General features: G+C 42.3%; 1 protein-coding gene across 4 annotated transcripts in view; it reads left to right on the forward strand.

Moving 5' to 3' along the window:
- Positions 1-262: 262 nt before the first annotated feature.
- Positions 263-14,417, forward strand: part of CLSTN1 (calsyntenin 1) — a 40,458-nt gene continuing 26,303 nt past the window's right edge. For all 4 annotated transcript variants that reach the window (XM_072884324.1, XM_072884326.1, XM_072884325.1 and 1 more), the window contains exons 1-2: positions 263-675; positions 10,513-10,635. In XM_072884324.1, coding sequence (XP_072740425.1) covers positions 573-675; positions 10,513-10,635 — 226 coding nt within the window. In that variant the 5' untranslated portion in view covers positions 263-572. The remainder of the gene's footprint in view (positions 676-10,512; positions 10,636-14,417) is intronic.

The raw sequence follows: 14,417 nt of genomic DNA on the forward strand, positions 1-14,417 counted from the left end.
GCCGGTACCTTCAGCTGGGGCAAAGAAAACCAAACGCCACCCAACCCCAACCCCACCCCCCCCAGTCGGGTCAGAGCTGGACAAGCAGCTGGGGCGGCAGCGGACCGGTACCGCAGTGCCCGGCGCCCGCCCGCCCGGCGCAGCCCCGCGGGCTCCCGGGGCGGAGCGGGGGCGGATTTGACGGCGCCAGGCTGCGGAGAGGCGGCGCTTGCCCCGGCGCTTGCCCCGCCCCGCCGCGCAGATGGGCTCTCCCGCATCCCCCGCACCGTTGGTTCGCTCCCTCCCCCGCCTGGTAACCGGCGCGGGGGGACCGGCCGCGCTCGCCGCCGCCATTTTAGGTGCCGCTGGCGGGGCGCCGCGCTGCCAGGCGGGGGAGGGAGGGGAGGAGGAGAGAAAAGGCGAGCGGAGCGGGGCAGCGCAGCGCTTCTCCTCCCTCCTCCTCCTCTTCCTCCTCCTCCTCGGGGCCGAGCCGAGCCCTCCGCCCGGCGCAGAGCGGAGCCCGGACCAGCGGGGGCGCCACAGCCGCCCGGCCAGCCGGGGCTGCGCGCTGCCCTGCACCGCTCCGCGCTGCCATGCCGCCGCCGCGCCGCCCGGGCATGCCGCGCTCGCTGCCGGCCCCCGCCTCCTGCCTGCTGCTCGCCGCGCTGCTCTGCGGAGGAGCAGGGGCCGCTCGAGGTAAACACAGCCGGGGCGGGCGGGGGAGGGAGGCTGCCCGGCGCCGGGGGGAAGGGGAGGGTGGCAGGTCCGGCCCCCCCACCCCCCTTCTCCGCCTTGCGCTCCCGCTCCCCGTGCGCCCTGCGGGGCTGTGCCCGGTACGGACGGACCTGCTGGGCGGGGAGACGGTGTCCTTGGCTCCCTTCGTCCTTCGGGAGGGGGGAGGGAGCGCAGAGGCGGACGTCTCGGCGGTGCGGTCGGGGAGGGGGGGGAGGAGGGCGCTGGCCGCCCTTCCCCGGGGCTCGCTGGGGGCCGGGGTGACCCCGCCGCGGCCGTTGCACCTGCGGCGCCGCGGGGAGGGGAGCGGGGAGGGGGCGGCGGCGGCTCGTCCTCCGCGCTCACCTGCGCCGGGCAGCTCCCCCCGAGACCTTCCTCCCCCGAAGGTCAGTCCCCGCGCCGGCGGGCCTCAGCTGTGCGGCCGCGGAGGCCCGGCCCGGCCCAGCTGCGGCGGCGGGATGCGCGGCGGCGGCGGCCGCCCGCCCGTTGCATAACCGCTCCCGCAGGCGCCGGCCCGCCGTGCCCGAGGCGGGCAGAGGTCGTCACTTGTTGCAGGGGAGGGTTGCGGTGCTCGAAATGCAGCGAGACCCGCCGCCGGCCCGGTCCGGAGCGATCTGCCCGCGGGAAACGTCGCTCTCCTCAGGGCTCGGAAAGGGCTCTGCGAGCGGCGGGTAGAGCCGTGGCGGGGTTCGGGCTCGGGGGAGAGCCTTGGTGGCCAGCGGAATGGGAAAGGGGAAATAAAGCACCTCGGGGAGCCCCTGGGGAGCCTAGCCTTCGGGCGTGCGGAAAGAATACTCGTTTGGTCGTTAGCGAGAACAGATAGCTCTGCTAAACCTTAAGCGATCCGGCATCTTTAAACGTTGGCCTTGTGGCTATTGATTGATCTTGTGGAGTAAAAGTATACGCATTGCAGGTCTCCTCCTGAGCAGATTTCAGTAAGAGGCTTGCAAACGCTTCCTTACCTGAAGGTTACCCCTGGAATTGAGAATGCCGTTTCTGCAGGATTTAGCTGATCATATGATGAGATTTGAGGGCTTGCATTTAATTTGAATGTAGATTACAAGTGTGGCTTTAAAATGGCTTGCAGATACATTGAAGGGAAGTTCTTGATCTTAACCAAAACCAACTCATTAAGGACGCATCTTGCTGCAATTTCCCTACGTAGGATCAAGAAGCTGTTGCTGTAGTAAAGGAAGTCTGCTAACTGTTTAGACAGTGGCCATAATTTACCTGTACAAGATCTCAAGTACAACCTGTTCACTAGTATTCTTGGAACCGTGAAATTTAATGCTTACCACACCAATACAGAAGGACAATCTCATTGCATCACTAGATTTTTCCATCATTTGAAATTATGAATAAAAATGAAGTTCAGACCCCCTTTTCAACGAAAGCTAATACGTACTTGGAAATGAATAGCAAATTTAGATAGCGTTACCCAGGACAGCTCTGTCAGTCAGCTCTTCTGCAGTTTGTTCGAGGCTGTACTTGTTTTCAGTCTAATGTACAGAACTGCTGGGCTGCAGGTCCTGATCTGTTAAACTTCATCACACATAACTGAGTTACAGTACGAGGTCTGGTTTGGCTTAGTATGTGCAGTTGCCTTAGTCCTCATGATATTTTGGCTACTCTAGGTAGGCCTGTCGATAATGTTACCTGAAGATGCATTTAACGACAGGCAAGCTCAGGAGAACACCTGGAAAGCTGCTAGGGCAACTCACTTTCATTTCCCTCTTGTTAGGAGAAACATTTGTTTGGAAGCATTTATGGTAACTTTCAGTTTTGTGCTGTATTTTCAGTTCCTTTTTTTCCAAGTACAGCTTCATTTTTTTCATCTGTGACTTTAAAAGTCCTTGTTACTGAGGTCACTAAGATTTATTGTAAGTGGTGAAAACTGAGTTGTGCTTGGTTCAGTAATGTGCAGAAATGGACTGGAAAGGCTACACCAGAGGGGTGAGTTCCATTCTCCAGTTCTGCGTATTCCTGTGGTTGGAGTAGGGGAGTGAAAAGTGGTTTCTTTTGTGACGATGGAAAGAAACCGAAATAGCTTTTGGGGGATGTGATCTTACACAAAAGTTAGGTGTGAGCTAGCTGACCTACCATCTTCCCTGTAGTTCTTTTAGGGGGTGCAAAGAGTGGTTTCAGGTTCTAAAGAGGCATATTCCTGTCTAGCTGATGCAAAACTCTTAATTTAACTGAACTTATCTTGTAATTGATCAAGTTGACCCCAATATTTCTAAGCTCGTTGGACTAGTGTTGCAGTGGAAAAGCAGTAGTTAGCAGTGCATTCAAATAGTGTTTATCAAAGTGAAGCAACTGGATATTCATCAACGGAGCTGGATGGGGAGCGGAATGGAGTGACTCTTCAGACAAGGCGGCAGTGCGTCTTCGATAGTTACTGACCAGGTAGAGCGATATACCTCTGTTGCCTTGGGCCCCTTCCAACTTACTATCATTTAGGAATGGTATCGAACAAAATAATGCTATCTTGAGGAAGCTTTGCTGATCTGTGATTATTTCAGGAAGTTATCTGGTGCTATGAGCATCTTGAATCTAAACCACAAACCACTTTCTCATTACCACGGTCTAACTGCAGATGTTTCTTTGACACAGTACAGCCTTTATAGTATAGGTCTGGTGGCTAGGTTTCTATCTCCTTTTTAGAGGCAAGGAAATTTAAGACTACCATAAAGGATTATGAAGAGACAATTTGGCTATTTATGGGGGCTGTTAGTTTTTTTTCCTCTAAGGATTTATGAAAGTAAGAGACTACCAAGAAGAGAATAGGCAGAATTAACCAGTGCTAGACCTTTCTATGATGCATAATGCTTGGGAAAGCATAATATACAGCCATCTGTTCAGATGCAAACAATTTTAATCTCTTTTTCTATATATATATTATATAAAATAATACACTGCTGTGGAAATTGAAATGGAGTTTCCATTCAAAGAGTTTTGGTTTCAAAGAGTTGGTTTTTTAAGGAGAAGGACAGAAGCTAGGCTCACAGACTTCCGTTTCTTGTGGAAGTTAGAAGGCTTGAAGTAAAACCTAGATCAGGCCACAGGACAGCATAATGTGAACATCTCATCTCAAACAGATTAAATTAGAATTTTGGTATTCTGGGTAAAGCAGCATTTTCTGCCACAAAAATCTAAGTATCTGATAGCTTAGTGGCTCATGGCTATGAAACTGTTCTGCAGTGGAGAAAAAACTTCTGCAGTTATGGATGTTTCCTGAACAAAAGCACTTTTACTACTTTTCTGAGCCTTATCTCTCATCCTATTTAGTTGTATTCAGAGAAGTCTCTCTGACATTTTGTTTATGATATTAAGGGGCATACATCTTGTATCATTATCATTATTGTCAAAGACAGAAGCGATACCTCAAAACGTGGGAGAGGTTAGTAAGTCGGAAGCCTTGGTCTTAAATAAATCTTGTTTTGCACTCTAATTTATTTGATTTGTACTGATTGACTCACATTGGCTTTGGTAGGGACTAAACCTCCTTAGAAGCCTTTAGAAAGGATTATTAGAAACCTCAGTGCCTTTGAAGAACTGTCTGTCCTTTGTTTATAGTATTAGGTCTCATCTCACTTGCTTTGTATTCAGATTGAAAACAAGTTGCTGCTACTGCTCCCAGTTGGCTTCCCTGTTTTTAAATGGAGTCAACAAGTAGAGCCAGAAGTGCTGGCTATACCGAGATGATGTTTACTGTATTTGTAAATAAGATTCCCTTTCAAGGAGTGAAGTTTATAAATATGATAACAGTTAGAAAGTAAGTGATTTCCAGTCTTGCACTGTAATTAGCAACATTTAAGAGAACATTTATTAAATGAATGTTTACAGTCAGAGGCTTATGTTTTCTATTTCAGTGTTCTGTTTAGTGTAAAACATTTTCAGTTTCACTTCAAAAATTAGGGCTTTGTTGCCTTAATCCTATTTAGGCTGTTTTGTGATGGCAGATTTTTGTTTGCTGTTTTCCCTGCCAGGCTTTTATCCAAATTGAAATTTGGTCAGTATATCCTCTAAGGTCTTTGGCGCTCTGAATATTTCTTCTGCTGCAGTTGTGGGTAATAACAATTGCAACTGGTTTCTAATCAGTCATTTGCATGTACCTTAGTTTCAGGCTTACAGCAAAACTTCCATGTATCTTTGTACAAATAAAATCAGATTTAGGCAACTGGTTCAGTGTAGAACAGGAAACTCTCTGTAAGTGGTGATAAACCAGATTTTTCCCTAGGTAAAATATAATTTAATAAAACCTGTTGAATTCCTACAGCCATTAGTTTGACTATGGTGTTTGGAGAATTAGCGTTAATTGTACAGCCTCAAACTGTAGGCACCTGAAAAATTTATAAACGTTACCTTGTGCTCCCAATGTATGACAGTTGAGCTTCCAGAGCACAAATTACAAGTGCTCCTGAACTGTGGCAAAGAATCCAAGATAGAGATCTGAAACTGTGGGATGAATTTCAACCACCTGATTTTTCCTTCAGCTAGGAACCGCAGAGGTTAATGTTAGTGGATGCCCATGCCCTAACCCAATCCCTCTCCTAGTGCAGATTCATCCCGCTATATTTTGTTACTGCCTACAGTTTTCATGTCCCAGTAGTGGCAATTGTAGTTTGTCTTGGAAACCCATACTATAGATAAGAAAAGTTCCACGCTATCAAGAAACTCAGCATTTGAGCAAAACTTGTGTTCAGTTTTATCCCATTGTTTGTACCTGGTTGTAAGAAGACGATTTTGGATAAAATTTTAGGTATGAGAAGACCCAATTCAATAAACAACTAAAATAAAACTTTTCATTACCACAGATATGTTTCAAGTTGTTTATCTACAAAGTTAACCTCACCATTTTCTAACAGAAAATAGAGGCACAGCTCTGAATTGCAGGTTGGTGAGTCTAGAGTAGGAACAGAACACACATGTTGTAATCAGGCCACGCTACACCCTTTCTTACTAAACTTTGCTTTCAGGGTGGAGAAACCATATTTTATTGTGTAGATCTTTACTCTTTGGCTGAGCTATATTTTTCTGTGGTTATGTACTACACGAACTTGTTCTTTTAATGATATTGCTTGAAATTTCATCAGAACACTACTAAGTTATGAATATTCAAGGTAAGACATGCTTCAGAGTTTTTTATTTTCTCACTGAAAGACACACTTGTATTCTCTTCCATCAAGAGGAAGACAATTAAAAGATGTACAGTAATCAAAATTTTTGTCAGACCTTCAGGACAGGAGTAAGCGACTGTTTACGCAGTTAATTGAGTGCAGTTCATTTGAATTGACAGAGACTATAATTCTCTTTTTATGCAATCTCTGGACTCTTCATGAAGTCTCAAAGGTGGATTTTAGAAATGAATATTTTTATGTTTATCTACTGTCACTAGATTGAGCATCTAGCTTTCAAACTCTAGTACTTGTTATTGAGTTAGTTCAATGTGTTTTACCAGTTAATTCTTAAGAATTTGTTTTGACATAAATCATCCTGCTCTAGTTCTAAAGATCTGTAGTGTGGCTAAACAACACTATATGTTAGAAGTAGTTATCTAGGAGAAAAAATATTTTCGGCTGCAGTCCTTTCTGATTGAGGTGTGTCTGAATCTTCAGTTATGTAGGTGCCAGATCCCATTTCAGTCAAATTAACTTCTGACCACTTGTAAGAAGATAACAGAAGTCCTCAGAAAGGACTTCGATAAGTACATTTAATTTTAGTATGTTGGCATTCAAATACTAGAACTGAATTAGTTCTGATTGTCTTAAGATTATAACTTTTGATTAAAGTTTCCATACTAGCCCTAAACCCCATTGCCCTGCCTACATACTCATTTACATTCATTAATTCTTTTAAACAGCAGGAAAAAGTTGCTGCTAGGGGATCTGATGGATTGCATTCTGCAGCATCGGCCATTGCTCTTGGTGAAGCATCCTTTCTTTAAGGCACATTCCTTTTCTGCAGAGCAGTCAATAGGAGTCCCAGTCGGTGTTGGTAAAAGCTGGTCTGTTCAGTTTCATGAGAAACTGAGCACATTTACCTAGAGCGAGTGGTAATTTTAAAAACCAGCGTTCAAGCACACATCGCATCAGGCACCAGTTCCCTTTCCTCCTATATCTTAGTGGCAATTATCTTCAGATAAACCAAGTTAGACAGGTTGCCTGTGCTCGCCTTGTAGGTGCGCGGTCAGTCATTGCTTGGCAGCGGTAAAGGCTCTAGCATGAGCTTTACAATTCAATTTGCTACCTGGAAAAAGAGGTAAACTTATCTGTCTCTTAAATTTTTTTGGCCACTGAAAACTAAGTAGAAGTCAGCTTGCTGTGTTGTGCCAGGGTAGGTTCCCCCACTTGGCTAGGTTAAATGCTAGTTGGGATTTGCAACAGATTCCAGTTGGGGCGCTTACAAATAGTGTGAATATTGTATTTCAAGGAAACCAGTGTGGTTTATCCCAGTTAAATGGCAAGAGATTAACAGCTCAGGGCACTTTGTGAGTGTCAAGCTTGGAACAGGCTGACTGTTTTGGTTTGAAATTAGCAGTCTGGCTTTGAACAAGTTTCTCTGTAGATTTCAGGAGTTTTGTAAGAATTAAAGGGGAAAAAAATGTGAAAGGATAGTTTTTGGTCCAACACTTAATAATGTTTAAGCCAACTGAGATCAGAATAATACTTGGTTCAATGTTGCAGTTGGTTCAAGGGAAGCAGTAATGTATTGCTTACAAGCTGTGCCTCATATTTCAAATGCTAGCTTGAGAATTTCTTACAGTGTGTGGTTATGCTAGAGTCAGTAGATCACAAATATGGATAACGGGCCTTTCCTGGATATTCAGCAGTAAGTTTGGCGTTTTAAAATCCAGTGATCTTTAGCCTTCATAAACACAAAGGGATTTAAGCTTTATGTTTTAAAATCTGGTGATGTTTTAGCCTTCCTAAATACAAAGGGGTTTAAGCTTTATGATTTTATTGTCTACAGCACAATAAAAGAACATGACTTTGCTTTTATCTGGGCCTGTCGTTTGAAGGTTCACTAGACTCTGCAGATGCTTAGCATACGCATAATTCTGTTCATATGTGGTTACAGTACTTCAAGCTTTTATAGAACTCTCTACCCTACAGTAGTGGGATTTACTGTAGGTTGCTAAATTAGGAGACGGTTTCTCAATGCTTAAAAAAAAAATGGTAATCTACATTCAGAAGCATTAGAATGGAGATGGATTTTTTTTTTTGTGGCAGAGATCTGTTCTAGTATTTTGTACTAGGTCCTTGCAAAGACTAAGATGGATGGATGAAAGGACTCTGTTATGTTCAGTTGAGGTGTAACTGTATTAGTCAAAGACTTTTCTTTAGACCAGATTTGAATTGAGAGACATGTTTCAATTGGAGACTCACGCTTGGTGCCTTCCCTCTGAGGGAGGAATGATGTGTTAGTCCCTTTGAGCATGACAAAGTTTGTTTTAAAACATCGAGTTCCTTGGAGGGTGCTGTGGCAGTGTTCTCTGGGTAAATAGAACAACGTGGCTGACATTTAGCTGGCTATTTGGTATGCTGAATATTGAAAGCATGCCCATGTGAGTGTATTGAGGCAATAAAGATAGTGTTGCCATATTGAGTAAAACCACACGGCGGTAATTAAACACTGTTTGCATTAAAATAGTTTGTTGTGAGTTCTCTCTTGCTGCATTATTGTGTATGAGGATATTATTATATCCTGTCTAGCAGTTTGTTGCTACTAACCAGTAAAAGATTGCAGATGAAAGCATATTGGGAGAGTATTATGGTTTCCTGTATGAGGTCTCTACCTCTAGCTTTAATCATTTGTTTAAATGTCCTTTTATCACCATTTTTTTAATTCCTCTGGGTAAGCATATGACAGACATCATGAATCCATTTTAGCTTGTTGGAGAGGCAGGGTTCAAAAGTCTAGGTTAGCCTTACATCTCTGCCTCGTTTGGCAATCTGCTTATACAATTCCTTGAGGAGGTAAAATAGCAGGACTCAACCGTCTAATACTGTTCTAGCTGTAGTATATGCTTTGCTGTGATTGCACAGGCATTGATTTCAGAAGTTGTAAGTACTTGATCTCATGAAGACCAAAATCTGGGTGATGCCGCCTATTGAATGCTGTTTGGTATGTTTGTTATAGCCTCTAGCAAAGCATTTCTATTTGACTATACATCATTTGCTGAAGATGACTGGGTTTTGTATGGTCAGGAGCTGTTTTCAGGCCCTCTAGATGAATGTTTTCCATAGGTTCTAAGCAGCTAGATACGTACAACCTTCCAGAATTAGATCTGGGAAAATAGTATTAATTTAAGAAGCAAGAGTATCTGGTAGCCTAAGAGGTTTTTTGAAGTAGCAGATATAGATTGCCCAAAACAATTTAGGTGAAACTGATGCATGTAGAACCTCAGCACGAAGAGAGCTAGACTGAGAGAAACAATATCTGCAACTGTCAAGAAGAATTAGTTGTTACACCACGTATACGGGTTCTGTGGACTACGAGCCATATTTATCTTTGGAGAGCATAACATAAAGATAAATATTTAATAATCAAGGCTTTCTCACATTGAATTGTCACGTAGTAGATGATAACCTAGTAGATAATATATGATTTTTGTCTCGGCTCTTTCGTGATGTACTAGAAAAAACTATTTTTGCAAGCTGACAAGGAAAGATACTGCATTTCTTTGCAGCAGAGGAAGAAGACCAGTCATCTTAAACATGCTCAAGGGGTTTGTTTACAGATTCTGCTATGCAGAGTTGGAGAATGCTGTTATGGGCGATCTTTTAGTGGAGTTTCCCAGTCTCTTAAAGCAGCTACTAAATAAGTGATATAAAAAGTAGTCAGTATTTTACTCAGATTTCAAGGCATTCTATTAGATGCCAGAAAAGGCCTGAGATTTTGGTCCCTTCTTCCAGTAGTGTTTGAAATCTGCATTAGGCATATGCTGGATTAAAGAGTACAAAGTACAAGTCCAAACCCAGAAGGGTCTGGAACGCTTGCCTTGCATCGCGTCTCTGCAGCCGAGGTGTGGGACTGCGAAGCCGGTGTCTTGTCCTTTACCATTGCCTCTCCTCTCTCGCCCTTTCTGGCATTTTGCATAGTTCCCCAGCTTCAGCAGAGCTCCTGGAGTCCTCTGTTACCTGGGATGCCGTATAAATGACTGGTAAAAGTGTTAATAAAGGTTCTAGGTATAGATCTTGTACTGGGACAGAAATGTCTGTTACTCCCTGTTTGTTTCCTTGGCAAGTGTCCTTAGGCCTTGTGTAGAAATTAGTTAAGTTTGATCTCTATTCCACCTCTTCTCTAATGAAGAACCTCATACAAGACAAAATGCTGAAACTAGAAAAAGCCGTCATGTTCTGAAGAATAGCCCACCAAGTGGGTCCCAGATTTTCCAAGCTGGAGAGAAGTAGAGTGTCAGCAAACCCTTGTTGGCCGATCTTTTTTCGTCTGGTGCTGAATATGGGTTTTTCTGCTGTCACACTTGGCATGGATGACAGCGGCTTCCCATCACCATTGCAAGGCTTTTGAATTGCACTTCAGGGGCATCTTAAATCCCAGCATAGTTAAGAGACTAATTTAGATTCTCTGAGTTACTTTTGGAAAGCCTACAGGGATACTGAACTCTTCTGAACATACTTAGCCAGGATTTTGTCTCAAATTTTTTAATTTATTAAAATGCTGATTCAGATTTAGAGAAATGAAAGAGGAGAATATTGAAATCGGTATTATAAAATCTTTTTTTAAAGAAGTTGTCCGTTTCAAATGTTTTGACTTTGTACTTTGTTTTCCTTTCAGTTAACAAGCATAAGCCATGGATTGAAACAACCTATCATGGTATAGTTACAGAAAACGACAACACGGTGCTCTTGGACCCCCCTTTAATAGCCCTGGACAAAGATGCGCCTCTGCGTTTTGCAGGTAAAGAATTCGTCTGCATTTCTTCTTTAAGAAGTGGAAATGCTTTCTTGATAACTTAAAGAAATGCTTTCTTTAATTTCTTAAATACCTTGTGTTATTTAGCGTGTTTTCCCTAACAGTAGCATAAGGCTTCAAAGCTTTTAGACCCTAGGAAATGTTTGTGCGTGGACCAGAGTTTTATTTCATATTTACAGCTGTAAATATACAGCTGCATCCAAATAGCCAAACCAGAGAGTACTCTATATTGCAGATATTCCATGCTTCTTTCAATTTCATGTGTATATGTAATTTTCTTATTTATTTATTTATTTATTTTGCATCATGTCTAACCTTTTCCTCGGTCCTCTGGATTTCACGTTTCACAGCATTCAGTCTGGGAGTTCTGAAACAATTGTTTTCTTACCATTGTGAAGAAAGTTTTTGGTTTTCTTAGTGGTTTTGATTTGTGTCTTAATAGATTGAAAACAGCAATTAGTAGAATTAAGATTGCATTTCTTCTGTGCAGTATTTGGACTGAGAATTCCTGTAAAAATCTAGGCTTTTTGTGATAAGCTTGCTTAAGAGTTTGAGGTATTCTAAAAAAATGGATGGCCTCTTCTACCTGAAGAAAAGGCTTTTTCTCCTCTAAGAAAGAATGTAGAGTATGATACACAAGCCATTTGCAAAAGGTAGGCTAACTTTCAACATAGGACTGACAGATGACAGTTTTCTTACAAACTTCCGCAGTAGACTTTTTTTTTTCTGTAAACTACTGTTTAAGAATACTGTATTCGTTAATTGGATGCAGTATTATGGACAGTACATTTTTGGTTTGACAAAATATTAGAAAACTGTGTTTGAAGAATACCATTGGGCATCTGCAGGCATTTAAATTGGTTGTAGTGGATAACACAAGCTTAAATTAGATACTTGCAGAAGCTTGCTTGGTTAAGTAAAATTTTAGAGGTAAGAATCCTAGTAAAATACCTAGAGGATGTAGCATTAGCCATTTTTAGGAACATTACTTAGCCTGGCTTCAAGGAGGGAGTGATAGAAAAAGAGATCGATTAAATTAACAGCCATTTGACATGTTCAGGATGCTAACTGCATTGTGTGCTACAGTGTTGTGGCAGCTTGGTCACAATTTCTTAAAGTGGTACTTAAAGTAACAGTTTTGTTGCATTATCATAAGGCTGTAATTACCGCCTTATAAATTCAGGAAGTTCAGAGATAAGGGTAAACCTCTGAAATTCAAACTTTCTCTTGTGTTGGATACACATGGCAGAGGCTCTTAAATGATGTTAACTGGGAATAAAACTGCTGTCTATGAACAAAAAAACCTTTTCATTTCCAAATGAAGACGCTTGTGTTTGGGATACTGGGATACAAAATCTGTTCAGTAAAAAGGGGTGTAAGAAGGCTGACTTGCATACTTGGTGAGTAGGAGAATGTGAATCATCTCTCGCAGTTCTTAAGTGCTTTAAATGTAGGCGCTGGTAGTTTGACAGCATTGAACAGATTTTGAAAATGGCAATTTATACCTCTTGGTGGATAGTAAAGTTTTCTTCAATACTGGAGATCACGAAGCTTTAAGATAGTACTGGCAGAATATCTTCAAATATATTGTCAAATTTGCAGAGGAAAATCCAATGTCAAACCATCATTTCAAATGAGACTGCTTTTCCATTGTTTTGATCTAAATTGTATAAACCTGTTTTCATTTAATGAATGTTTTTACCACTGGAAGTTGGTTTTATTAAACGTTTGTATAAACATTATATATTTTGGCTTTCAAGAACTAAGAATTCTTAAGCAGCAGCAGCAGCAGAACAATGGATTTAAAATAGTTATCTTAAATTCTGCGTATTGCACGCTAACGTTGTAAAATTTTCCTCAATATGACTCTGTTGGATTCGAATTGCGTAAATTTTGAATGACTGTGCTATGGGAATCTATAAAAGTATTTGTCTTACCATTAAATGGAACAATACTTGAATCTGTCTTTGGGGAGACCAAGTGTGGGAGTGGTGTTGAATCAGCGTTACCGTTTCTAGTTGGTGGTGCTGGAGTCATGTCCTAGAACGGAGAATAGCATCGTTATTGTCCAGCAGCATCTATGTGGGTGTTTAAGTGTGAGAAGCCCATTAGATCAGTGACATGTTTTCACAGCAAAACAAAGCGTGTTCAGGATTAAATGGCTGTTTCAGCCCTAGCTGGTATATTCCTACAGATAAATTAAATTTATTCATGGTTCAAAAGGTTGGATATTTTAATTAACTGTGCCCCTAGCTGAGCTGTGAAATGTCTGAACTGTCTGCAGTTTTAAAATACCTTAAATAGAGCTTTTTGCTTTATTTCAATTTTAAGCATATTGAAACATCTTGAAACTAGTTCATTTAAATGCTTTGTAGTACATGAACTGTGGGGCAAGTAAAAGTAATATTTTATTGCTTTGCTCACTCCGTGCTGTGGGTAGGATCCTAAAATTCAGGTGTGCAGAAATAAGGAGGGTTGTATTAGACATTTATTTCCAGGGTAATTTGTATGGTTTTACATCTGAAACGACACATTTTTGAAAACGGAGTTTGAATATAGTCCTGCCAGCTTGCCTTGTCGTACCGCCTGATGTGTAGAGACCCTATGGAATCAGTCTTTTGTACCATGATTGTTACAGATCTGCGTGAGAAGGCAATGACCATTCTCCTTCCTCAATGAAGCTTTTCTGTGTTACAAATTGAGTCATGTTGGAATTTGATCCTAAATGTTTTTGCTGAAAAAAATAAAATAAAGGACAGCTACATTTTCTATTGTACATTAGAGTAATTTGTGTCTAAAATCAGTTTAATGTCTGAAGCTCTCAGTATGGATTTCCCCTTTACTATGCAAAAAGGAACTGAAGTTTTATTGCATTGGAAACAAACAGTATTATATCTGGATGCCTTCACATAGCTGAACGTGTTTTGTTATGAGAGTATAACGCAGGGTCTTGCTAGCAAGAGATTTGAAATGTTTCCCTTGTGGAAGGAAATGTTTCCTTGGGTTTTTGATGTGTCTGTAATAGGGTTTTAATCCCACTGCACCACTGGAGAAAACCACTTCTCAGCCACAGTACTGTATTTTCCCCTTACTCGTCTGGGATGCAAGAAGTATTTTTGTGGGGGTTAGGAATTTTTTGACTTAGAGCATGAAAATGCATAGAGCTTTGAAAACGATCTTGCAGAATTTCTAGTCATTCTTTAAAAAAACCCCTAAAAATCCACCAGGCCTTTCTGTCAGCCTCTCCCCGGCGGTGTGTGGGGTTCCTGTGTTCCAGTGGGCGAGTGCTGATGCCGTGTTTCCGCGCTGCACGCCGACCCGTGTTTGTCCGGGGCAGGGAGCTGTGCCGGCGGCCTGTCTGCCGTAGGCCCGCGTGCAATGCAGCGCTCAGCTGGCTGGTGGTCATAAAGAAATGATGTGTAGGGGAGATGAATGACACCGTGTAATCAAACAGATAAAGATTTTGATCTTGTCACATCCCATGAGCGTACAACAAATATGTTGCACAGCCGGTTGGCAAACCTAAGAGGAATTTTTGTTGCGATAGTATTTCAGCCATTTTTGCATCAAATTTAAGGCGTGCGTGAAGTGACATTTGGTTTTGTACCTATCGTGCATACAAATACAAGCTGAAATGAAGTTACCGCTAATCATGAAATTTAAAATTGGTTTGCTTTTTAACAGTTTTGTATGGTACTAAGAAATACTTGTTCAGCAGACTTTCTAAACTTATTGAAATGGGAGGCTTTCCTGAAGGCTTTCCATGA

This window comes from Ciconia boyciana, chromosome 19, assembly GCF_034638445.1.
Source record: "Ciconia boyciana chromosome 19, ASM3463844v1, whole genome shotgun sequence".
NCBI lineage: Eukaryota > Metazoa > Chordata > Aves > Ciconiiformes > Ciconiidae > Ciconia > Ciconia boyciana.